General features: G+C 39.2%; 1 protein-coding gene and 1 long non-coding RNA gene across 3 annotated transcripts in view; one reads left to right on the top strand and one right to left on the bottom strand.

The window, feature by feature from the left end:
• LOC310704976 overlaps positions 1-27,639 on the top strand; it is a 40,353-nt gene that overhangs the window by 10,588 nt on the left and 2,126 nt on the right. Inside the window, exon 3 of the long non-coding RNA XR_014525134.1 lies at positions 24,700-27,624. This is a non-coding gene — a long non-coding RNA (uncharacterized lncRNA). The remainder of the gene's footprint in view (positions 1-24,699; positions 27,625-27,639) is intronic.
• The window catches only part of CRYL1 (crystallin lambda 1), a 36,631-nt gene continuing 25,159 nt past the window's right edge, over positions 16,168-27,639 (bottom strand). Inside the window, exons 6-9 of one of the 2 annotated variants that reach the window (XR_014525132.1) lie at positions 23,052-23,157; positions 21,059-21,165; positions 16,850-19,247; positions 16,168-16,741 (exon numbers count right to left, since the gene is read on the bottom strand). Coding sequence is in view for 1 of the 2 variants with exons in the window: in XM_083499051.1 (XP_083355177.1) it covers positions 19,119-19,247; positions 21,059-21,165; positions 23,052-23,157 (342 nt within the window). In the remaining variant the exon portion in view is untranslated. Of the gene's footprint in view, positions 19,248-21,058; positions 21,166-23,051; positions 23,158-27,639 lie in introns of both variants that reach the window. The other variant, XM_083499051.1, reaches the window with a different exon arrangement.

The raw sequence follows: 27,639 nt of genomic DNA, 5'->3' as shown, positions 1-27,639 counted from the left end.
TCATAGAAGAAACCTTTGGTAATTTTTTGCACATAAAGAGCCCTGTTTAAAATTGTCACAGCCATAGGAGCCAACTGCTAGGGGCCAGAGGGGCTTCACTGCCCCAATACATTATTTGAGAGGGCAGTGCCATTCAAATGGTATGCGTGCACCGCATCATGTGATTTATTATGGGAGGCGGGGCTTACCTGCCGCTCCTATATTTTATTCAAGTTCACAGGCATATTGTTGCATCTCAAAGAGGAGTGGCAGGGCAGGCAAGCCCAATAATACTAGTGAAGTCTAGTGATAAAGTCCAGTCCAGTCACCTAGGCAAAAGACTGCTTGCTGGTCAAGACCCTGGATAATTCCCTTTGGGCACTGTTGGCTAGAGAGCTGTTGCCTCAACAGTATACTGAGGTCTTGTGAAGATTGGTTGGCTAGATACTTCCTATTACCCTTCCCCACCCCTTTCTTGAGGAGCTGTCTATTCCTTTATAACGCAGTTACCCTGCTCTCTATCCAGGGTTAGACCAAGGATATATTGCTGCATCAACAGCCTATAAAGCACTGCCAACTCCATCTTAACATGGGGCTGCGATCTTGTTTGCACTCACCAACTGATTTTACTATTAAAATCGTTCAGCCTGGACACTGAGATCCAAGAGCATTCTGGTGGTTCCCACACTGTGAGAAGTGAAGCTACAGGGAACCAGGCAGAGGGCCTTCTTGGTAGTGGCACCCTCCCTTCAAATGTCAAGGAGACGAGTAATTACATAACATTTAGGAAACACCTGAAGGCAGTCCTGAAGGAAGCTTTTTAAGGTTTAATGCTTTATTATGTTTTAATATATGCTGGAAGCTGCCCAGAGTAGCTGGGGCAACCTAGTCAGATGGATGTGGTACAAATCAACAACAACATGGGAATTTAGAGGCATGCTTCTTCTGAACTGGTGTGGAACAAACAGGGAGGGCTGTTTACCTTCATATCCCAATAACCTGGAGCATTTGGCTGGCCATTGCATCAAGAAGTTTTGCTCCAGCATGGCTATCATGCTATGATACGTTATGTAATTACAATTTCATGTTTAACATGCTTTCAATATGAAATTCTCCAAATGCATTTAAATAATGTTTTTTAATTGAATGAAGGCCTTTTGAGGTCTTTGCTTGGAGAGCAGTCGTATTTTATTGCAACTGAAGGGTTTCCTTTTCTTGGCAATTTATGTCTCCCTGGTTAAACATTACTAGATAAGTAAATGTTTCCATTTTCAGTTTGCTTCATAGTATACTTTTGTACTCAAGATCCGTGTACTTTAGGGATCACAGAACCTTGGGACTACAAAATACAACAACCCAGCACACAATAAAGTGTAACCTTAGCTGGACAGACTGATGTTAACCAACTTTTCTATTCTAAATACAAGAAAGAGACTAGGCAAACAATCAGAGGACTTGATAGCTGCAGTCTTCAGTCTTTTCAGATCCAGGAACCATCTTTAACCCAAACATTCCTTAATTTTTTACCATTTATTTGTACAATGGTAGTACTGCTGTTGCAATTCACCAGTTCAAAATGAATGGTTTAGAATATGATAATGTTCAGGCAGAATTTAACCAAACTCTAAACTCCACTGATCTTTCCAAATACTAAACTTTGTAGTATGTTCAACTCTTAGCTTTCAGAATGAGACAATTTGACTTGTATTTCAGTTATAATGTACTCACATGGATAATTTATTACATTTCTGGAACTTTATCTCAGAAATCCAGACTAATCTCAGGTATTGTAAGGGGCCTTTGGGAATTGTACTTTATGTCTGCAAAGTGTTATTATAAGCCACAATAAGATTAGGCTTGGAATAGTGAAAACACATGAGAATATAACATCCTCATATTGATATTGTTGCATGCCACCCTGATCTCTGAGTGGTGAGATCTCAGGGGTTCCAGGCTCTTACCCAAGGTTTTGTTGCCTTTGGAATGAGGCACAGCGGAGACTGTGGTGTTTTTATGATGTATGGTTTATTTACACATATACACAACCTGAGGCTATGATGGAGGGGTTCACAGGGTCTTGCTTCCCTCAAAGCCACAGCCTTGGATTCAAACAGAAATCAAACATCACTCTGACTCTCTGGCTTCCCAGCCTGCTGCTTCCAGCTTCTATCTCACCTCACTCAACTCTCCACTCTAGTGTTTGTCTTTCTAACTACCAGCCAGTTGAGGGAGGGGGCCCACCCATTTGTCCTCTAGTGCTGAGCCACTCCCTTTGGTTCTTAAGGGCCCATAACCTAGGCTATCATCCCACCAGAATTGAAATCCTTGCTTACATTTAAAGACTTGCTGGATCCATATGATATAGAACAAATACATGTTCCTGTTTCAAGATGGATATCTGTCTTAAGATGTACTTCCAACAGTATTTTCAAACACAAGGGCTTCCAGTTGGGGCATTATACCCTATTCCCCCTCCTGGCCTTCTACGTGCCTTTTATTTTCATTAGGTATAAAATTAGATTTTAAATACCAGGGTGGAAGAAAAAGAGATCTGTCTCTTGTAATGTGTGTAACCTTTGCCCTTCTTTCCTCCTTGAACCCTGCCTGCTTCATCCTTGTGTTATGTCTTGTCAAATCCAGTTTGTGTAGCTTTCAGATGGGATTACATTCAGTTTACCTCTTCCTTCCTTATAGAAATGCTTTGAGAATTGTAAGGATTTTCTTTACAAAAAGATATTATTGTCAATCAATGAAATAAAGATATAAAAGATACACAGTAACAGAAGAATAAATAAGGAAAATTTCAAACCAAAAGGATGATTAAGAAAAAGTTTCAGATACCATTATAATTTTCCACCTAGTCATATAAAATTGAAGATTATATCACTGCTAGAAATTATGTTTCTACACATGAAGGTCTTAAACCTACACCCACACACATAATTTTAAGTATAAATAAAATATCTTCCAGTCAATATGACTGTGAATATTCTTGCAGCTGTTGCTATAAGTAGCCGCTTTGTTCTGTATACTTCATATGACGTATCACTTACTGTAGACAAACATAAGCCACAGCAGCAAATATCTTGGATAAAAGTATATTTAGTATTAACAGTTCATTCGTCTTGGGAAGCATGAAAATTATACTGAATGAAAATACTGTATAATAAAGTTTTAAAAATTATTTAGTGGTACACAAATGTTTACTGGCTTTGCTTGGATCATGTTTGTTATGTGTGACATATATACATATATCTCTCTATACAACAAAGATTATAATGTCTATAGAATCCTTATGATTCAATAACCTACATGGATGTCACTTCAGTATTGGAAACATACAAGCTGAAACTATTTTGTTGCATATATAGGTAGTAGAAAGCAGCAGCCGGCTGTAGCTTCCCTATGTATGCAGACTCAGCAAGTAAGCATTTATACTCATCACATCTGAAAGAGTTCCTAGAGTCTGGACTCAGAAGCGAAGAAAGATATAGCATTCTTTCCATCAGAGACATCCAAGCACAAGACATGCTAAATGACCAGAAAGCTAACAATGGCACTCTCTTCAGTTCTTTCTTACATGAATGACTGGCCTATGAAAATAAGTTCTATCATCCATCTAATAGTCATAAGGGAAGGGGAGATGGGTGCATTACTGAGCAGAGCAGAAGTCTGGCAACCTGGGTGGGGATATTTCTGAGATGTCAACACCTTGCATAATCCTCATGGCTTTAATTCTGTGTAATGGAGTTGGGATAGATTCTGAATGTTTCACATGCTTCCTTAGAAGTTTAGTGTCAAGCTCAGAATCTGCTTTCCGTAAAGCTGTGGCTTAAGAATTGTAATGTTAATGTAAACTCTTTTGGAGCAGTTGTTAAGGAGCCAGTAGAAGTGCTGTTTAGGCTTTTCATGACTAATCTCCTAAATGCTGCTGAAGATTATGTATCCTCTTTAGTAAATAATATATATATGACACAAAACTTTTAAGAAACAACTGTCAGATTAGTTGGCTTTAGTATGCAATCAACCCTTGAGGGGAAAAGGCGGCAAAGGCTCTACAAAGCTATAAACTACACAGTATACTGAGGGTTGCTTTTTCTGTCTCTTTAAAGAGCTACAGAGGCCCAATGTGCAGGTATTTTCTCTCAATCAGTGCTTCTTACCACAGCAAGGGAGGAAGTTGTGAATACGAAACAGCTGCTTAGTTTGCAAAGAAGAGTTCAATCTCTATATCTGTTAATTATGCACCTCTGTTTTATGTAGTGTGCCATCTGCTGACTGAAAAGATAATAGTTTAGTTTCCTACTGCCTCTACTACTGCTGTCATTAATTATAAGCATGTAAAGATATTCTGAGTACTGTTCACCTGCCAAACTGACCCACAATCTTACCTTGCTCTTTCTACTTTAAACTATGAATTATATTTATATAATTCGAACAAGGATTAACAACATCTTTTTATCTGTCTTTTTTTTTTTTAAGCTGGTTTGGAATAAGCTTCAGCTTTGGGGCTTATACATACCGTAATGGCCACATTCCCTGAAACAGGTTGAGTATTATGCATATTGACAAGAAAATGTAGTTGAGATATTTATTTTTCTTATTTGGAGAACATGCATAAGAAAAAACTATATTTATTTTTCACTAATATATGTATTTGTATGCACACTTCCCCATTTTGTATACTTTTTTGTTGAAATGCACTGCAAATTTTTTAGTGAAGGTTTTGAAGATAGTTCCATTTCAGTTCACACACTGTATTGTTATAGGAAGTGCTATTTAGGTATGTTCACATTAAAATGTGAACTGAACCAAATTTCTCCCCCATTCCTACTGGAGTTAAGTCTCATTGTCTTTAATTTCTTAGAATCATAGCATTATAGAGTTGGAAGGGGTCCCAAGGGTCATTTAGTCCAACCCTTTGAAATGAAGAAATCTTAACTAAAGCATCCATAACAAATGGCCATCCAACCTCTGCTTAAGACCCTCCAAGGAAGGAGAGTCCACCACCTCCTGAGGGAGCTCCACTGTCAAACAGCTCTTCCTGATGTTTAGCCGGAATCTCCTTTCTTGTAACTGCTTTGTCCTAGTCATGTAATGATTCCTCGCCCACACTGATGGACCTGTTCAAATAAAACATCCCTCCCCCAGATTCTATTCAAATTAAGGGAGGGTTGAGAGTGGATCTTGGGTTTGCAGGTTTTTCTTTCCTGCTCCTCCCTTTCCCACACTTCATCCACCCAGGAAGAAGTTGCCAGGGAAATGGGTGGATCTTGCATTTCTTTGAATGAAAGAGCTCCCTGATCCTGCAAGTGGGAACTTTCATTCACAGCACACCCTGTCCAGTTAGTATTCCAACTCTATTCCAACTCATTAGAATTCTATGATTTTGTGACTGAAACTCTGGGGGACTCTGAGAGTCAGTGAAAACAATACTAATATGGACTAATAGTCTTACTCTGTATGAGACAGTTTTTTATGTTCCAAAAACTATGGTGCCAGAGAAGGCTTTAAATTGAGAGCAGAACCAACATGTGGACAGAATGTAGTTCTTGAGCAAGGAAATTCAGAAGTGAGAGCTATTGTTCACCTCCAGGTGGTGCATTGTTTTGCACTTTCCCTGTCATTGTTTATACACACAAACACACACTGCTTGATTGTAATAAAACCTCTAAATGGTTTACTAAAAATATTAAAATTATCAGCAGTAAAAACAGTTACAGTGGTACCTCGGGTTACATTCGCTTCAGGTTACATACGCTTCAGGTTACAGACTCCGCTAACCCAGAAATAGTGCTTCAGGTTAAGAACTTTGCTTCAGGATAAGAACAGAAATCATGCTCCAGCGGCGTGGCAGCAGCTGGAGGCCCCATTAGCTAAAGTGGTGCTTCAGGTTAAGAAGAGTTTCAGGTTAAGTACGGACCTCTGGAATGGATTAAGTACTTAACCCGAGGTACCACTGTAGTTGTGCTCTTTAGCTTACACAAAGCAAGTAAGGTAATAAATAAACAAAACAGACCAAGAAAGGACCAGTTATGTATGTATAGCCCCACAAACTCAGACATCAAATCACTGACTGGAAATAAAGGGACAGTTAAGTCCAGTTGCAAACGACTCTGGGGTTGCGGCGCTCATCTGGCTTTACAGGCTGAAGGAGCTGGTGTTTGTCCACTCTGCAGAGTTTTTCTGGGTCATGTGGCCAGTAAGCCGCTTCTGGCGCAACGGAACACCGACACCAGAGCAGCGCACAGAAACACTGTTTACCTGGAAATACTGACTATCATTTCAATATACCATATTTATTCTTATCAAGCTAAGGCAAACCTTAAAAATATTATAGTTCTTCTGAATAATTATTTCACAAATAAAGTACTGTAGTGGAATCTGAAATCCAGTTTTATTAACGAAATCAAATACTGTAAGTTATTTCACACAGTTATTTCGTGGGGATTTTTTCCTAGTCTGCATCTGCATTGGATTTAAAATAGTTTTAATTGCTTTTATAAAAATGAAAACTATTTACATGCATTTTACTGTTGCTATTTTATTGTTAAGTTGCTTTAAGATTGTTCATAGGAAGTGATTCACAAAATAGAAATAAATAAAAATTATATCCTATTTAGCCATGCTTGCCAATTCTAGAATATGAATTTTAACTTACTGGCTTTTGAACTTAAATATTACATGGGGGGGGGATATTACATTTGGAAAATACTCAGAACTGGTAAAAATTAATAGGATTTATAATCCTGTCTTTATATTAACATACTGTATATAATAATACTTAGCCGGATATAAATTACAGTGGTACCTTGGTTTGCAACTGCTTTGGATTACAACCGTTTTGGATTACAACCACATCAAACCCTGAAGTGTGTGTCCCTGTTTTTGGATTACAACCCATTATTGCGGGGAGGCCCCATTGGCGAAAGCACGCCTTGGGTTACAACCTGTTTTGGTTTACAATCAGACCTCTGGAACGGATTGTGGTTGTAAACCAAGGTTCTACTGTATATGCTTCTTTATCTGGTTTTTAATGTCCTTGCAATTATGTTCCTGTAATAAATGTGTGTTTTGGTTAAATTATGGAAGTTCTGTTCTGACTTGTTGTGTAGTCATTGGGCTTAAAATATTAGAGCAGAACTTTCAGGGAGTAGGCTGGGAGAAGCTGGACATCACTATGTCAAAGGAGGAAGAGAGGTGTTTTGTTTCTTGCCAAATCTCAGAAGACTCCTGGTGATGTATTTAGTAGCTACTATTTTATAATAAGTAGGGACTGGTGGCAGAATTTCTCTTTTAGATTTGAAGCACCAGTACAGTGGTACCTCTAGTTACGAACTTAATTCACTCCGGAGGTCCGTTCTTAACCTGAAACTATTCTTAACTAGAGGCGTGCTTTTGCTAATGGGGCCTCTTGCTGCCACTGCGCCGCCAGCACACAACTTCTGTTCTCATCCTGGGGCAAAGTCCTCAACTCGAGGTAACTCTTCCAGGTTAGTGGAGTTTGTAACCTGAAGCGTTTGTAAGCTGAGGCGTTTGTAACTTGAGGTACCACTGTATAAAAAGGAAGAAGTGTAGATTTGGTCCATAAGAAGTCATGACTCAGGGGTTTTTTAAAGCAGGAACTTGCCAGAACTCAGTTCCAGCACCTCTCATTGCCATTATAAGAGAACAAGGGAGGTGTTCATGGTAAGTTCTGGCACCTCTTTTTATAGAAAAATAGCACTGGATAGGAGGTACTATATTAGCACAATTTTGATTTTGTGTCATATATCCACTAAGACACACAGAACTTGCTTGTCAGTTAACTTAAATTAAAGGTGTTTAGTGAACAGATTTCTATTATTTGCTCTGGAAGCTATAGATTGGTTGTAAAAGTTGAGAATATATGGGAGCTGGAATAGCTCAGTTGGTAAGAGCTTGAGACTCTTAATCTCAGGGTTGTGGGTTTGAGCCCACATTGGGCAAAATATTTCTGCATACGAATCTACAAATCTATGATTCTGTTCTAAGAGACAGGAAGCACAAGTTTCATTCTCTTACTTTCTGATCCATGTTTTTCTTTTCCAATGTCTAAATCTGTAGTCAGATTATCAAGATCTCAATCTAGAGAGAGAGAGGGAGAGAGAAATTCTCCATCTCAGATGTTTTGATTTTCACATCAGGTGTTTCAAAGAATGAGGAATATGAAACATGAGTCACTTGTATTTCCTGTCACCACCTCTGCATGTCATGCATCTGAAGCTATTCAAGGTCACACACAAAAAACCTCTTATTAGTTATGGACTCAGCAGTAAGTCTTGGATAAATTGTTATTTCTCAATTTCAGATCTGCATCTGTAAAATGGGAATAATAGTGGCCTCTTTCTCAGGAGTAATCAAGAGAAAGATAATAAAACTGTTTCCACACAGCAAAAGATCTCTGTTATTAATTAGAAATTTGTTATAATAAAGTCAGTGAGACATAACCATTTAAATCCATGTAGTTCACTTTAATTAGTTATTTGTGTTGGTACACCAGACCACAAAGACCAGGTGCAAGCCTTACCATGTTTACTCAGAAACAAGTCCTATTTAATTCAATGGGGCTTACTCCCAGGTTTAGGATTGTCAGCATAAACAATACTGTAACAAATAATAACTTGCCATTTCAAATCTGAAGCTTTCTGCTTTATGAACAGTATATAGCTCTACTTGTATTATCTAAGAAAAGAAATGATATTTTAAAATTGCTTGTTGCCTAAAACTGGTTATACTGGAAATCAGTGTTAGAAACTGAGATATCAAAGCCAGGAGCTAAATGGCACCTTAAACCTAGGTTATGGGCGCAATAACAGAGTTTCTAGGTGCACTTTTTTATAAGAAGAATACAACACTGAAAATGAATGAACTGCAGCTAAAATATTATGTTTATTTTCCACATGGTCTAGTCCTTCCCCTGCCCACCCTCCTAATATTCTTAAGAGGGTCTCTTCTCCAGTCTTCAGAGTGTAGCTGGAAGTGGGGAGGCAGAAAAAGGTCCCCCTTTCCTTCCACTCTGCAGTTTTAATCTGAAGTTTTAGGCGCAGTACTGCGCCCAGAGCTCAGAAACTTCTCGCACTAATGAAATTCCACAGCAAAATGTGCCTGTTTTGAAACTATTCAACCCACACATGTGGGCACCTAGAGGCATAAAATACAATTCATGTATCCTCGCCTACCCATTAAAACCCATCCCATAATTTGTGTGTCACTAATGCATGGATAACTGGTGAAATCCACTGTCTCAAGGTAGGGTTGCAAAGCTGGTGCATCAGCCTATGCTGACACAAGGCAATCCTGGCCACAGCTGAGCCTCCCAGTTAGCAGTGTGTCCAGCACACCCAAGCAGTTATTGTAGTGGAATCCATCCAAGACTAGCTGTAATACTTCGCGCTTTAAATTGCCACAAGATCCTCATGATAGTTTTGCTGCAACAGACTAACATGGCTAATGGAATGTTTCCCTTGATACTTTTCTGCTGTTTGTTTTCATTACTTAATTTTGTTACTTGATTTCCGATCAAGAATCTTGATCTATAGACGATGTTGTAAAATGCCAATGCTGTGCACTGTTTTCATGATGCCAAATACAGTGGTACCTCTGGTTACAAACTTAATTCGTTCTGGAGGTCCGTTCTTAACCTGAAACCGTTCTTAAGCTGAGGTACCACTTTAGCTAATGGGGCCTCTCACTGCTGGCGCGCGATTTCTGTTCTCATCCTGAGGTAAAGTTCTTAACCCGAGGTACTACTTCTGGGTTAGCCGGAGTCTGTAACCTGAAGTGTTTGAAACCCGATGTATTTGTAATCTGAGGTACTACTGTATACAGGACCCATGAGGAGAGTGTGGGAATATTATAGTTCTCTTTGAGATTTTCCTGACAATAATTACCATAATCCTAGCATAAAGATAAGGAGAGTTTGTTGAGCAAAGGTTATGTGCATGATAGGGCTACCCTGTAAGGACAGCAGAAGGCAAATAATGTGTGCACTGCTTCAAGAGGCAAGTGTAACAGTGAGTCAATGGTGGAATCCACACACATATGAAAAAACGCTGTGAAAATGCTTTTTTAAAAAATCGTTTTGAAAAATACATTGAATTTTGCATAGCTCTCCATCTAGTTTCACACTTGTATATTGCACTTTACAACATATTCAAAACATTTTATTTGCAGCTGTATAGCTGAGTCCACTATCTGTTCTCCGTGTTTCATGTTGCTGGCTCGGCATACTGGGTGGCTGTCATTTGGAGGAATGTATATACCTCTTTCTGCCTATCCTCAAAAGAGGCAGCATTGCAACCCCAGGGTGCCCTCGTTCACCCCACTGAACTTCCTTAGAAACTAGTCTTGTAACTTGGTCCTTACAAAGAGAGCATGCTGAGCAAGATTTGAGAGACACAAAAAAAGTCCCGGGTTGCAATCGTACACTGACACAGGAGTAAGATCTACTGAACTCATTGGGACTTAACATCTGACTAGACAGGTAGAGGACTGAACTGTTGGTTTTATTACCGCCTTTTCTACAGCTGCTGCTTCCAGATTATTATTCACCTTTCTTGACAACAAGCTAGTAGGAGAGTAGACAGCCCACCAAGCTAAAAATTATACTCGCCAGTAACTACAGTGAAACCAAAGAAACCAGCACAGGGACCAAACCCTGCAACATATCCAAATACCTACTCAAGCAATACTGTTACAGGACCTAATGATATTGTGCCTGGCATCATGGGCTTATTCACCTGCTCATTCCAATATGATATGTGATATCATCTACTAGAGATGCCTCTCTACACAGAAGAACAAACGGCTACAAATCTTGACACCAGAAACAGCAGTAGCCAGAAACCATTATGAGAGCATGTCAACATGCAGGGATATAACTGTCAAAGGAATTTCCAAGAGAGACTCCAGTGTGCAACTACTGAATTACTACAGAGGAATCTTTGTTCAGGAGCAGGCTTCACTTCCTCTTCTGTCTTCCTGAGAGACCAGAGAAGCCCTGTTTATCACGGGGTGGGGAGGGATTACAGATTTCTAATCCCATGTACCAATACCAGGATATTTGTCTACTATGAGGCATGGCTGGCATAGTGGAGTGGGTGTCTCTTGGCTGCCATTCTGACAATGGCATTGCTGCTGCTTACCTGGGTGATGCGGAAATGCGGCTGGGTGTTGGCAAGGGCAGGGCTCCGTGGGTGCAAAAGCTGAGCCAACTGCTGCTACCCTACCTAATCTCTGCACCATCCAGGTGAGTAAAAAGGTAGAAGGTAAAGGACCCCTGGATGGTTAAGTCCAGTCAAAGGTGACTATGGGGTTGTAGCACTCATCTCGCTTTCAGGCCAAGGGAGCCAGCGTTTGTTCACAGACAGCTTTCCGGGTCATGTAGCCAGCATGACTAAACCACTTCTGGCGCAACGGAATACTGTGACGGAAACCAGAGCGCACCGAAATGCCGTGTACCTTACTGCCACCTATTTATCTACTTTTGTAGATGGCATGCTTTTGAAACTGCTAGGTTGGCAGCAGCTAGGACAGAGCAACAGGAGCTCACACCGTCGTGGGGATTCAAACCGCCAACCTTGCAATCAGCAAACCCAAGAGGCTCAGTGGTGTAGACCACAGCGCCACCTGTGCCCCTTTCATATCCAGGTGAGTGGCAGTGACAGCACTGTCAGAAGTGCAACTCCACAGCAGCACCGATCTCAACAGCCACTCCTGGTTATCACCAACACTGCCTTAGGAAGTCTAGACATTTTGCTGCTATGTAATTATGTACCGTAATTATCACTGCCTGTTCTTTTTGTCTTTCTCTACTCTTTGACCTCTCCGTTCCACTATTATAGACTTCATACATTTGATTAAGCAGACTCTATTATTAAAACCATTGTTAGCCTTTAAGGAGCTTCATTGTTTTTCTTGCATTTAGGCTGATTGATATTTTGGGATTTCTTTGATGGATATATTATTTTAAATTTTGTATTAGGGATAAGTGGAAAAGCTAGGCATATCCGTTATCATTTTAAAAGGAAAAAATCCAAAGGAAAAAGACTGTGGTGATAGTTTAACTAATTATACAATTGTGTTGACACAGTCCCATGAACTGCATTCCAATTATACCTGAATCTTTTCCAGAGTGTATAGTTGCATAATGGTACTTTTCCACAGTTCCATATGTTTGAAAACCCATAAATGGGAATTGTAAAGGGGGAAAAAACACTAGCTGGTGTAATATGTGCAAAGGTGCATCGTTTCGTAGAATATCAGCTTCTCTGAACAATAGGCCAATTTATTTAGAAGCAGAAGTCAGGCCTCTAAAATCTGTACATCATTAACTGGTGAGGGTATGATAAGGTAGAACCACTGGGTTAGATCCATACCATGTTATTTGAAGTTGGGTTTCAATGAAATCAATGTGAAACATTTGCATTTACATGGGAAAATGCTGAGTAGACATGATTAGGATTGCACTGTTGGCCACAGTCCTACTGATTTCAATGGGAAAGTTTGAAAACAAATGACTTTCCCTGGTGAAAGTCATTTATTTAGATAATTTATGTGCAGTACCACCTTTTGCACAAGTCATACAGGTAAATAGATAATATGCATAAAATAATAGTATCCTTTAAAAATACTTAACAAATTATTAAAGAACCAAGGATTAAAAACCTAGCTATAAAAACACCTAGCACCTTTAGCTATAAAAACACCTAGCTAGGTGCTATAAAAACACCTAGCACCTTTAGAGAAGACAGACAACTAACAAATAAATCCCTACATGCAGGTTGCACATCCCTGCATTGTCAAATTGTCAAAGCAGTCCACTTAACCATTGTTGGCAATATTCATAAGACATGATGCTATATCCAAAGCGCATCAGGGAGCAAATAGTTTGTCTATTTGCCCAAACTCAAACCATCTATGGTTTACTGAAACAAGGTAACTTCGAACCATGGTTTATAAAGTTGCTTGTTTCAATTAACCATAGTTAGGATTAAACAGTTCAGCGTTCATATGTAGCCCTAAACTGTGGTTAATCAAAATGGAAAGAAAAACTTACAATTTCTGCACAGCCACACTAGAGGAGCAGAAGGGAGTGAAATCACATGAGCCCAAGGCTCATCTAGCCTCATTCCTGGAACAATAAAGTTTATCACCACATTCAATAGCAGCCAGTAAGTCTGCTTTGGAGATACTGACCAGGTTCCGGCACTCCCCACTCCTGCTCCCATCTAGACTGAATCAAGTTATTTTACATCCAAATATTCGCACTTGCCATTGTGGCATTCCGTGAGCAGACCAAGGCTATTTTGTTACATTGGGCCTTCTGTTGTTAATTATGTTGTGTTCGTGCTAGTTTGCCATTTTCTTGCAATCAGTTCTCATGATTTAAAATTATTGTTGCTGTGTTCGAGTTGTGTGGTTGTAAACCACTTTGAAATCAGTCAGCGAAAGGTGATGTAGAAACTTTGAAAATGAAATAAATTGGCAACGTATTATGAAATTGGTAAAGTAATATATAAAGCAGTTTATATACAAAAGCATTATTAAATAGTTATTGATAAAGTTTCAAGAACGGCTCGTAGAATACCCTAGGCTTTTTAAACAATTATTAAAGTCACTTGAAAAATATATTCTTTCAAGAAAATCTCTTTGCAAACTTGTCTTTAAGCTGTCCCAAAGCTGTGGTGGTGGTGGTTTTCTTATGCAGGGATATTAACATAGCTATCCCTCTGGAACGTGTTGCAAATTTGTGATGCAAAAAACCCTAATTATCAAAGGAGATTATAATTATATACCCTTTCATTTCAGATACATAGAAAATAATGAATTATGACAACCAGGATAGTATGTGTTGCTGTAGTCTTAGATGACTGCTTATATAAACCTCATTCATTTACAATTACATCGTAAATACAAATCCCTGATGAAAGTCAACGTGTGCCTGCAAGCTACTTGGACTAGTAGAACTGGTGTGGTCAAAACACATCACCAGTGATGGTTCCATAGCAGATTTTCCCAACCCCAGTGCCTCAACAGATGTACCGTCAAGTACTTCAGCTGGAAACATTGTGAGGTTCAAACCAAAATCCTGTAGGACTAAATATGTAAATTCTTCACATACATAGAAATCCATACGGATACTGCTAGGTTTCAAAAGTGAAACATTTGTTGTGGCTTCCTTATACCATGCATCACATTCCACATTATGACTTTAAAAATTGGCTCTCTTGCATGAAGCACATCAGCCCAGTTCGACTCAGCAATTTAAGACCCTTGTGGTTCCTTCCAACGCTACAATTCTAAATCAATAGTATAAAGGTTTAGAAGTCTCCCTTGAAGAAAAGCTATATATACCGATTCATCTTCAGAGCAGTCCTACCTCATAGATGATATTTTCTCATGCACCTCAGCCCCAGCGAGGAGGTCTCAAGGCACAACTTCACGGTCTTCTCAAAGAGATGGTGCAGCAGTAAACCAGGCTTCTCCTCCCAGGGCTCTGCTTAATGAGGGGAGGATGAAGCAGTTATGGAAATCACCTATGAATGCAGCACTTATCACCCACTATCAGATGCTGCACCCACAAGGGATTACATGAAAGCCCACCAGAAGCCAGGCTCCTCTGCTGGATGTCATATAACAGGTTTTCAGCTAATCTGCCTAGCTCCAATACAAAGCACTAACATTCACCTACTTATAGGGATGCTTCGTGTAATTAATGTCCAAATAATAATTGAATTGCTCTTCAACTGATTTACTCCTCCTCTGATACGATTTAGTTCCACTCATGGTAATTTGCAACATGATTTAGCAGAACACTTTAAGTGGGTCTGCCACATTAGCGGAAGACTGCGGCTACATTCTCAGCAATCTCAATGAATATACATTTACTCCTGAAATTAGCAATTTTTAGCAGCATAAATCAAAGCCACTAAGGCTAAAATTAAAATATTCATCAGAATTCCAGGAGAGCCATGAACTTACTTTTAATGGCCCTGGCAACCACCATTTAACTTCTACGATTTATAATTATGGTAACTTCTTAACATAGGGGTTCTACCACTGAGTTAAAGAGAATCTTGTCCAAGCTTAATCTTAGGGACAGGTAGAATATAAATTTAAATATGTAAATAATAATTCATTTACTGGTTAAAACAAATTGTCCATTCTTGCATACCACTTTTTCTCAAGCACTCTACGTGGGGCTACCTTTGAAAGTGACCCGGAAACTACAACTAATCCAGAATGCGGCCGCCGAGACCACATAACACCGGTTCTGAAAGACCTACATTGGCTCCCAGTACATTTACAAACACAATTCAAAGTGTTGGTGCTGACCTTTAAAGCTCTAAATGGCCTTGGCCCAGTATACCTGAAGGTGTGTCTCCACCCCCATCGTTCAATCCAGACACTGAGGTCCAGCTCCAAGGGCCTTCTGGCGGTTCCCTTACTGTGAAAAGTGAGGTTACAGGGAACCAGGCAGAGGGCCTTCTCAGTAGTGGCGCCTGCCCTGTGGAACGCTCTCCCATCAGAGGTCAAGGAGATGAGTAATTATATAACACTGAGGAAGCACCTGAAGGCAGCCCTGTTTAGGGAAGTTTTTAATGTTTGATGCTTTATTGTATTTTTAATATTTTGTTGGAAGCCACCCAGAGCAGCTGGGGAAATGGGCGGGGTATAAATACATTATTATTATTATTATTATTATTATTATTATTATTATTATTATTATTATCATCATCATCATCATCATCATCATCATTATCATAATTTCAGAATTATTTACACAAAATTAAAATGAATATTAACCACAAGATTCTCAAACTGCATTAAAACTATAGTGTGATGTTGTGGTGTTGGAATTAGACAGTCACTTTTGCCTCTTTATGATAAGTACAAGATGACGTACATAAACAATTGAATTCTCTGTAAGGTTCCACAGTGTTATAGACTGAAATACATTTACCACTAGCTGCAAAAACTTTCCCATCCAAGCTAGCTACATTGGCGTCAGTAACTATCATTCAATGAATCCCTGTTCAGACCTGTACAGATAACAGCATGTGGTAACTTCAAAAGTAAACTTCACAGTGGGATGATGCATTATCCGAATCTACCCTAGCTCAAATTTAATACTGGCATAAAAACAGCCCACAAACATAACAGAGATTTCATTACATATGTTTATTGACAAGCAAAGTGAAGATATTTACCAGTGTTAAGAGAGCTACAATATTTCAGAACAGAAGCAAGTTAGAACAAAATGACTTTTAAAAAGCCACACTCATATTTAATAAAATGAAATTAATGTTATAGCAATTATTTAGAAGTTGTATTATAATTCCACCATGATGTGGTTTAAATAAAGAAAAGAAGTTCTCTTTCTTTTAAATTTGCTAATGAGGTTTTGAACATCATGTAGCTATTAGCATAATGGAACCAATCAGTCAGTATAGCTCATCCCCATCAACAAAATAGCCCTGAACACCATGCAGTCATTAACAGACAATTGAAAAGTCATCATCATAAAATGGCAGCACAAAAGCAACATCACCAGTAACCAAAAATAAAACAATTATACAGGGCTGTGATAATTAATCCAAGCTGAAACTCAACTAAACAAGATGGTCTTTACAGGTCTACAATCTAGAAGAAGCTAGGGTAGGCTCCCAAAGGAGGGAAATCCAGCTGGCAAAACCCTGTGCCCAGCACCTGCCATCTAAACGGAGGACAAGGAACTCCTCTGAGCAGAATAAAATAAAAAAATTCCTTCCAGTAGCACCTTAAAGACCAACTGAGTTAGTTCTTGGTATGAGCTTTCGTGTGCATGCATACTTCTTCAGATACACACTTCTTCCTCTGAGCAGAGTCTCCCCTGCTGAAATATCTTCTGTATCTATAATCCTCTTAAAACTTCACATTAAGACTAGGGCTAGGCGATATCTTATTTTCAACACTGTAATATATCACCAGCTAAACATTATGATATATTGATATATCACAATGTCTGAAATAAGGATGGAGCTATGCAGAGGCATTTGTTGGCTTCACGGTTTTTCCTGCACCATGATTTTTGCACAGTATGTGTGCGCATGCACACACATATCATGATTCACTATATATTGCTCGGTCAAAAATTATAAAGCCAGTATCACAATACAGTGGTACCTCAGGTTACATACGCTTCAGGTTACAGACTCCGCTAACCCAGAAACAGTACCTCGGGTTAATAACTTTGCTTCAGGATGAGAACAGAAATCGTGCTCTGGCGGCGCAGCAGCAGCAGCAGGAGGCCCAGCTAAAGTGGTGCTTCAGATTAAGAACAGTTTCAGGTTCAGAATGGACCTTCAGAACAAATTAAGTACTTAACCCGAGGTACCACTGTATGGACTTCAAACTGGCTTTGGATGATATACTGATATATCACCCAGCCCTATTTAAGACATGGAGGAAAACTGAGCAGCTTGCCCCATGTTGTGTATAAGTTATGCTACAGGAGGACCCTACGAGTTATCAACTACACTCCTCACCTGTGAAGGCATCTGCCAAGGTTACTGGTTCATTCCGTGTGGTATATAAGATATTGATATTTGTCTCATGGCCTAAGGCTTTCAGTCTCACAAAAAGGCAGTTAGTTGGTTAGCAATGATGAAAACAAGGTCATCAGTTTATCTACAGAAATATTTTAAATCTGATATAAATTGTTGCTAATAAGAATTCTTCTACTTCATAAGACTAAAAAAAGGGAAAAACTGATTTTAAAAATGCTTTTCTCATATATATTTTTGTATATTGAATATGGTACAGTAATCTGGGGCATTGGTTGGTTCCGCCTTCATAGTGGAGAGACATGCTTTGCAACCAAATGACTCCAAATCCAACCCTTGGCTTCTCCAGGTAGATAAAACTCCTGTTTGAATTCCTAGAAAGCCAGTGCCACTCAGTGTAGACAATACTAGATGGACCAATGATCTAATTTGATATGACAAAGCTTTCTTGATTGGTTCAACAACCAACACATAGTTGCATAGCTTCTACACAGACTAGTACAAGAAATGTGTCTGCAATGGTATTTGAAACTGGAATCACTGTAGAGAACTGAACTAAACAGAAGGAACTGATTCAGGTAAGATAGTCAACACAGCAGACCAAAGGGTTATTTTTGAATGAGCTTCTCTTATCAATGAGCTGTATAGAACCCTGTTGAGAAAACTGTTTAGCTACCAAGCTGTCAACATCATATGGGTCCTGAATTTAGTACTCAAGGCTTCAGACAACACATCTGGAACAAGTAACATAACCTATGGCATTGTAAACTGCATTTGTTTACTTGATTTTAGGAAAAGCTTTTTTAATCCCTAAAGTCACGTTGCAATTGGAAGAACAGTCAACAGAACCAGGTTAAAAACGACAACATCTTCCAGTCAATATTATATGTTCCTGTGTAGATTTATTGCCATCATAGACACCATACCAAAGTCTATGATGCAAAGTTCATAATGTTAAAGGCTCTTTAACATTAATGAAGCAGACTTGTCTCCAAATGAATTTGCTTATAATCTCAAATGGTCATAAATCAGGGTGTGATGCCTAGTACTCCACAGAGCAGAATGCAGCCCAAAGGAACAACCAGTCATTATTTTTGTCCCAGCTTAATCTTATATTCCCCAAAATGCAAGCTCAAACACATCTTGGGCTAAATTAACCACAAAGTATGATTACAACAAGCATCATTTAAAATGAATAACACCAGTGTCCTGTACTATTAATATTTAAGGGAGTGCTGATAAGAAGCCATCCCAGAGTAAAATTACTAAAATTACATAATAATTAGTAATTTCTGTAATACAGGATGTTACTTAAAATGAAGGAAGTCTTGCATTGAAGGTGCAATTTACAATCAAATATGCAGTCCCACTGAAATCCATGCATCTGTCCCAAGGGTTTAAGATTGTAGCTTTAGATTAAAAAAAATCCAGCCTTAATTAACTTGACTACAGTTATGTGGATTGACCAACTCTGGCATTTGCAACTGAGTCTTCCATGCTTTTAACATCTGCTTGTGGAAGAGATGCATGTGCCCATTCAAATACCAATCCAATGATGACTGCCCCTTTGGTTTAAAGATTATGCGTATCGTCAGATTTAATTTCCTTTTTCAGTTTAGCCAGGCGTGCAAGACATTCATCTCGCCAGTGTCTTCTGGCATTTAGGTGTTCAGGGTCAGCTGGGGTCTTTTCACACATTGCCTGGTAAGAAAAGGTTAAAAAAAATACAAGTCACAAATAGGAGAACTACAGTCATACCTCGGGTTACAGACACTTCAGATTGCGCGTTTTCAGGTTGTGCACTACGCCAAACCCAGAAGTACCGGAACGGGTTACTTCCAGGTTTCGGTGCATGTGCAGAAGCGCTAAATCATGCATGCGCAGAAGCGCTGAATTGTGACCCGCACATGTGCAGACGCAGCACTGCAGGTTGTGAACGCTGCGGGTTGCAGACATGCCTCCCGCACAGATCACATTCGCAACCCGAGCATCCACTGTACAAGTAGGACCTGTAACAAAATCTTGCATTGTGTCCTTCTACCTAAAAGAAGTGCAAAGCAATTTCAATTTGTTGTAGAAGCAAAGGTCCTTTCCATTCAACCAGTATATAGCACAACAAATGGTAAATCCAGGTATCTCCCATCCATCTAGTTAGGGCTACAGTTTTGGAGATATCATGTTAACATTAGTCCTAGAGAAAGAAGTTTGTACAGGAATCATAATGTGTAGACTAATTTTAAAGTGTTAAAAATAAACATCAGACAGTGTAATCAAAGTGGGATGCAACCATGGTTTATCCTGTTTATTCTCATCTGGTCCTGAACAATGCCATTGCGTTTTTTTATTTTAATTTTTTATTTATGGTTTTCAGTTATATACATTTCAATAGTTTTGCAGTCATTTAAACATTTCAAAACTTGACTTCCTTCCTCCTCTTTCTGCGGTTCCTTAAATTTATTTTTATCATTTCTTGCATATTTTAACTTAACTTATTCTTTTACTAATCTGCTTTAATTGTATACTCTTATGAAACTGCAGATTATTACAATAATCCTGCCAATATCCTTATCTGTTTACAATTTGTCATGCCACTGCGTTTTTAAGCAACATAGAAGATTCCTGGTCCTTGGCCCTTTAGGTGTAAGTACATGCTGGGCATTTGACCTCCTTTTTGTCTCCTCATAGACATTGTAAAGCGATTTGTCTGTTTAGATGTCATTTTGAGTGTATCCTTAGAGAGGTAATTTACGTAAGGTGAAATACTTAAGCCTCTGCTTTTGTGAGGCATAAAGACAAGAATGGGCCTTGAAAGTTAAGAGAGACACTGGTGCCAGTAAGATAAGAATGAGACAGGCTGTTCTGGGAAGATTATACATTAAAGGAACTGAATGGAGAATGTTAAATCATCCTAGAGTGGAAAGAATGAAATGACTAGCAAGAAGAGGTTCAGCTTTGTATCATGAAAGCATTTTTGCCCAATGTGTAAGAGTGCTCCAGATAATGACACCCAAATATTCCAAAGTGAGCATTTCAACTTACCTCTGACGAAAATACAGTGTTAGGTCGTTTGGGTATGTATAGTGGTTCCTCCACCCCCTTTTTTAGATCAAACTGTCATTGCTTTTGGTGACAGCCATATTGCCTTCTTATTTTGCATGTGGTTAATGTAATGATGTAGGGCGTACAACAGGTAAAGGTGGTGTGTATGCGCAATTCATTCTGTATGCTACACTGCAGAAGTGCCACCCAAAGTGGTAGCAGGCCATGAGCAATTGCTCAGAGTCATATGCCTGCAGTTCATGCAAACTGGGCCCAGGTTGACTCTGCTGATCTCAACATCTATTAATTTATACAGTGTCGGAATTAATTGTTCATTAAACTTCCAAACAAAAGCCAACTGATGTGTAAACTGTACCAAAAATGGGTAAGAGCTGTTTCCTAAAAACAACTAAGATATTAAATGCAGGCTGTAAGTTTGATGGATGTCATGTTACTCCAATTTGCACATGTACCTGATTGATTTTCTGTTCTGTTTTCCCTGCAAAATCCGGTATTGGCCCAAAGGTTTTCAAGACACGTATCATACCTTCACGGTATCTGTCACAATAGTTCAGCATTCCTGAAATACAATTGGAGATCTCTTGTTGGTCTTTCCTAAACAGAGAATTCTACATATACAAAGAACCATAAAGCCAACAGTATTTCAGACCTGAGAAGAATTTCAAACTTGAGAAGTACAAACCATGTAGACAAAAAGAAAATATTTACAAGATGTCTGAAGTAGCTGGTGGTTGTTACTTCACATAGATCCATTGAAATCAATTGATCTACTCTGATTATATTAATGGATATCACCCATTGATATTTACTTCATCTCTTGAGTGATTCAAACTTGGAAGTGTTAGCTATGAAGTAATCCTGCTGTCATGAATACTACAGAAATATACAGAGATTATGATGGGGGAGCTGCCTGAAGCATAGTATCCAATACAGTTTCCCCTGCTTATTTTGCAGGTGATTTTTTTTTATAAGCTTAAAGTAATTCAGAAAGCTTGAAAACAAGCGTATAATGTTACCACATAATGTGGAACCTCAAAAGATTAGGCACCCACACAGGAGGTACTTTGTGTTAAGATAATACAGTGATAGGTAAATGAGAAAATGTCTCTAGAAGCACTGTATTGCTGGCAGGTTTTTTCACTAAAAGGATCTGATAGCGTTTCTTTCTCTTTTTAAGTGCTGCTTTGCCAAAATTTTAAAATGCCCAGCTCTGGTATAAGAACTCACTGGACCCAAAATCAGCATTCACCATTATCATATTAAGTCAATTAGATATCCTTATAGTACTTCTCTTGTTAAAAAATGTTAAGGGCTTCCTTTCTGTCTGTCAGCATTCAGTTCTCATGTTTCTCCCTCTCTCTGTGTTCTCACTGACTTGCTGTTGGCACTTGTTCTCTAATCACAAGGCTACTGGCACAGTGCCCTACAGTCAGTTCCCTTCCCATCTATGAAGGATTGTCATTGCAGAGCAAAGACTCTTACAACCCTACTCAGAAGCAAGCCCCAGTAGTGCAGACAGGACAGCAGCCATAAGCAACATCCTTGGGAGGAGCAGCTAAAGGCATTCATTTCCCAAATAGTGAAGTCCATTGGATAGCCTATAGGTTTATGGGTTGTTGTTTTTTAAATTTGGACCCTTCAAAAATGTATCAGGTTCTCCCTTCCAGAACAAATGGAACAACCCAAAAAGTTCCATTTGTGTAGTATCCCCAAAGGTTGAGAATAAGTTGGACCCAGCAAGCTTTCACAGGTCTAAGGGACTGGTATTATTTTCTTTTCTCAGTCAAGCCAGTGAAGTAACTCTTGTCTTTTTGTTCCTGGATCTGCAGCTGGAGATGTTTAGCACATGAAATGTACCAAATGGACTAGAACAGTCTGGCACAATTTTTGATAGATCAGACCAGACCAGGCACAGCTCACCACAGGCTGAATTAACTTTGTTTTTGTTTTCTACCTAGAAATGCAAAAGTGTGTGTGTGCGCGCTTCCGAGTAGAGCTCCCTGCACTTCACAATACAGAACTGGAAGTTTATTATTGTTTTGGTGGATTATATATTGTGTAGACCTAGTCTTAGGGTGCTTCTATGTGATGACACTCTGAATTGGAACACTAGTCACCCACAAGCTGCATGTAAAAAAACATTTTTACCAGGCCTGAATTGGGGATAAAGCTACATGCCAAAGCAGTAATCCTTTATCTAAACCCGATGCTCCTCTTTAATGAAGTACCTCATGTTGCCAATTCTTATCATTCATCATGGTGATGTTTGGAACAGCTTTAACAAATGGCTTGGAACATCCTGATACTGAAGATTACGGTGTAAAGAAGAACAGGATTTAGGTCTTAGATCTGACCAGTTAAACCGATATTCACAACAACTCCATATCATGAAACATTTGCCTTGGAAACTCCCATGTTTAAATCTTAGTGGAACAAATGACATACCTTCTGCATTCAGATGCATGGTTTCCAGGGGTCCAATAAAAGCGTATCGCATTCCCAAGCCATCAGACATTACAAGGTCCAGATCATCAGAAGATATTACTCCATCCTGCATGGCGAGAACATTATGAATGTTGAAGAACTTCACAAATTCTACTTCTTTGCTTAATCTCTAATCCCAGAGGGATGGAGAATATATTGAAAACAGAAGTTTTTTTTTAAGTAAACAAATCTGTTACTATTCTTAAATGAAACATATATATTATATGCATGTATTACATCACATACTATATTCTCTACAGTTAGCTACAGAATTACCTTCCTATAATAATAATAATATTATTATTATTACTGTATTATTATTTATAATATAGTATCAGTGTGCTTTGTCTCTTTTACGGCAGTGGTGTGGAAGCACTGCCCCTTCAGTACAACTTTATCAGCCCTAGCCAACAATTAAAACATCTAAAAACTAATAACGGAAGCATCACACAGGTTGTCTGAGAGGTAAATCCAAGTATATTTGGTAGAGAGCAAAGAGTCTTTGGAAGAAGCAAGAGAATCTTGGATAGTGGTGGGCTGAGCTGGAGAAGTAAAGGTCATGTATTGGGATAGAAGAACAAGGTCATGGAAGGCTTTGAAAGTAAGGACAAGGAATAGCGAGGAAGTCAGTGTTTGGATTTAAGGGTAGGCAACTCATGGGTGGTGCTGTGGTCTAAACCACTGAGCTTAGTGCTTGCTGACCGGAAGGTCGGCGGTTCGAATTCCCGTGACAGGGTGAGCTCCCGTTGCTCGGTCCCAGCTCCTGCCAACCTAGCAGTTCAAAAGCATGTCAAAGTGCAAGTAGATAAATAGGTACCGCTCTGGCGGGAAGGTAAACGGCATTTCTGTGCGCTGCTCTGGTTTCGCCACATGACCCAGAAAAACTGTCTGCGGACAAATGTTGGCTCCCTTGGCCAGTAAAGCGAGATGAGCACTGCAACCCCAGAGTTGTTCGTGACTGGACTTAACTGTCAGCAGTCCTTTACCTTTACCTTAACTCATGATCAGTCTAATGAGAAAGTTTGATGATTTGGGCGGAAGAGTACCAGAGACCAAGGTGAGACAATGGAAAACCACAGGACAAAACTCCTGTAGTTTAGGTGAGAGATAACCAGGCCATAGAGCAGTTTTTTGCTAAGGGGATGAAAAGGAAGAGCCATATTTTTACAATGTTGTGAAGCAACATGACTTGGGCATGGGCTGAACATGGGGAACAAAGGAAATGAGTAAAAAATGAAATCACGGCTATATGCCTGTTCAACAGGCTTAATGTTAACACTATAAAAGGATAAGCAAAGTGTACACAGAGAGAGGAAGACTTGGGATGGAAGAAGTTCAGGCTTAGATACAGTAAACAGTTTAATTTAAGCTTGACATGGTAACAAAGCATCTGCACAGAAATATATGAGAAAAGGAGCAGGAGATGTGGGATTAGAGTGAGAGGGAGAGATAGAGCTGGCTATCATCTGCGCAAAGGTGGTACCAAAAGCCATGGGATTTAATGAGGAAACATGGGGTTAGCATGTACCAACGCAGAGAGGGAAAATGAGGAAAAGCTGGAGATGATTTAAAAAATACATTCACTTATCTTCTATTTATTTATTTTTAGAACAGTGGGATATTGGCATGTTCGAAGAAGTGGGAGAGAGGGTCTGATTATGTGGAAGAGGGGAAGGATAACAACAGGAGAGATCCCACAAGGAAGCAAGTGCAGATGGGATCACAGGGGACATATGGAGGGGCAAGAAGAAACTAGGGTAGTTAACTTATCAACTGAGATCTGGGGGGGGGGGAGAGGAGGAAGTTTTTAAAATGTTTATTATGTTTTTATATATGTTGGAAGTTACCCAGATGGCTGAGGCAACCCAGTCAGTTGGGCAGGGTACAAATATTTGATGATGATGATGACGATGACATAGACAGCAGAGAGGGGGAAGAGACCAGAGTGAACAGCTTTGGATATCAAACTGTATACTTTTGATTATTAGAATATTTGACTTTTTAGAATAAATGAGCATTTAAATTTGATGCTGGCAGCTACAACCAAAAAGAACAATTCTTTTCAAAAGACTTAGCAGCATAAACCATTTTGAAGCTGCTCTGTACATTGTATATAAGTAATGACTTTCCAGTTTATGCAAGGCACATTAGTGCAATCCTGCAGGGTGGGGCAGGGCAGAGATTATCAGAAGAAGAGAGCAGAATTTCAGAAGAAATGTTAAGCGTTCTTGTCCCACTTTCACATCTTATGAACAATTATGGTTTCCACTACAGTACAACTTTTGCTTTTGCTTTAAAAGTGTATTTTAAAATGGTGTGCGTCTTCATGGTTGGAACAAGATGACTGAATACAGACAATGCAGGTGCCACACAACTGCTATGAGAAGCTGCTTGCATCATGTAGGCAATTTGCATGGCTTCAACATGCCAACACTTTCAGGAAACTCCCAAATCTCCTATGTGGCATCCGTCACAAAGTGCTGTTCAAAGCTCAGTTAAATCTACAGGGTACATTTCCAAGAAATAGCAGCACACCCTAAAAACAGGTTAGGACAAGTGCATCCTCTTGGCTGTTCCACAGGTTACTGAAAATTTCTATAAGGCTATCCCTAACATATTTACAAAGCTGCCCCCCCATTTTTAAAATAAAGCTTAGATTAGAATACATATTCTTAGCTAAGAAAGTCACAATCCATCGTGGCATTCTGAACAGTTTCTGTAGCATAACTAAGAAAATTACGGAAAGGCAGACCTCATTTCCAGAGGGCTACAGATACACAGCTCTGTCCCTGTTTAGTTGGTAATGCAGATCTGTAACACTCATAGCAGAAACCACAATCCTGCATCACCAGTTGAACTGGCACGTAATTGCATGTTCAGTGAATTGTGCTGTTTGGAGCCATTCTGTGATTCTGAAGAAAAAAGCTATGGTAGACATTTTTCTAGAAGTTATATAAAAAAGATAAGGTCCCTGCAGAAATACCATCCAGAAAAAATGATGCCAATGGCCAATCTGACATACCGCCATACATATATACTCTCCAGATCATTCCATTAAAATGCATCTTAAAAACCAAAAGCAGTGTTGAAAGAAGTCCTTAACAGGAGTTTGGTGAATTCCATTCACTGGCAGTTTTCTCAGTTTCTTTGTAGCTTGCAGATACCAGGAACTCTACAGCACAAAATCTATTTTCCCTTTTCCGGGATACTTACTATATAAGTTGTCAGGGACTTGAGCAGGCCAATTTAATTTCTTTCTCTGTCCTCCATTTCCTTTTATTTTCTCCTTTGACTGACACACAAAAACACTGGATGTCTCAACTATAGATTCAACTGATAGACCCACACTTGACTTAATGTTTCTTTAGACTCTACTCCTCATCCCTAACACCCACCCACACCCACGGTTCAGATGCCATAATATTTTTGTAAGCTCTTGTCTGGATGTTGTTTTTCAAATTAACATACTTGTGTACTTCTGTGTACCTAGGGAATCCACAAAGTATGTACAAGTCACTCCTTTATTTTTGGGTAAAATAAAATAAATAATGACAAAACATGATGTCAAGATATTAAATTTTGCTGTACGGTATTATTATCCTTCAAAATGTCTCCCCCCGCAACAGAATAAGGCCTTTATTTAAAAAGTGCTTAGAAATCTGTAAATAGCTGGCATGTCTATAGCTAGAAGGCCATCGACTAGTTCAAATTTCACATTCCCTTAGTAAGTCAGATCAGATGTTCAATTGACACACAAATAATTTTGTCCCTGCTGCCAAAATAGTGTCTTTTAAAGACTACCCGTTGTTCTTTGTGCTTTTAGGAGTTCTTTACAGTCTTACAACATACAATTACAAATCCTTTGACTAATTCCCTTAGGAAGCAATCCTGCTCACTTTTAAGCCGGGTAAGCAGCAGTGAAAAAAGCAGCTGCTGTCCTAATGGTGCCTTCCAAAGGTCTCTCTGGGGGCAACAAAATAAAGGAAGAAAAATAAGCTACTCAGTTCCACACATTACAAAAGCACCATGAGCAACTTCTGCTTCTCCTTTTGCCATTGCTGCTGCAATGCGGCAAGTGGGAGTTATGAATCTCCTCCCCTGCAAGATCACTGGGGTCACAGGTCATGCTGTGGTGACCAGTTGTACGTCCCACATTACAGCAGAAGCAGACTTGGCTTGATTTTTCTTTGAAGTGTCGAGAGCACCTCCCACCCTATAGCACAATCTGTTTTCAAAATGAGTTTAAAAACTCAAACAGAAGATGAACCTGTAAAAGCAATTGCTTTATGGGCTTCTTTGGTTTCCTTCCCCAGAACTAATATGGTAAAACTCCATGAATGGATTATGCTGTCAGCGTGTTGTATTCATATTATTTTAAGTGGGAATGAAATAATGTTTAGGCAATGGAGATTGGATGCATTTTAACAATCCTGAGTTGGTAAATAGTATTAGTAAAGAGTTAAACTATATTTCTCAAAGGAACCAGATGTCTCTTAGCCTACTATATGAGATGCATGTAAGGCATATATAAGAGGTACATAGGCGCCGA

The sequence above is a fragment of the Podarcis liolepis genome, assembly GCF_965112155.1.
Source record: "Podarcis liolepis genome assembly, chromosome: 4".
Lineage (NCBI taxonomy): Eukaryota > Metazoa > Chordata > Lepidosauria > Squamata > Lacertidae > Podarcis > Podarcis liolepis.
The sequence above is the reverse complement of the archived record's forward strand: the minus strand, read 5'-3'. Positions and strand labels throughout refer to the sequence as shown.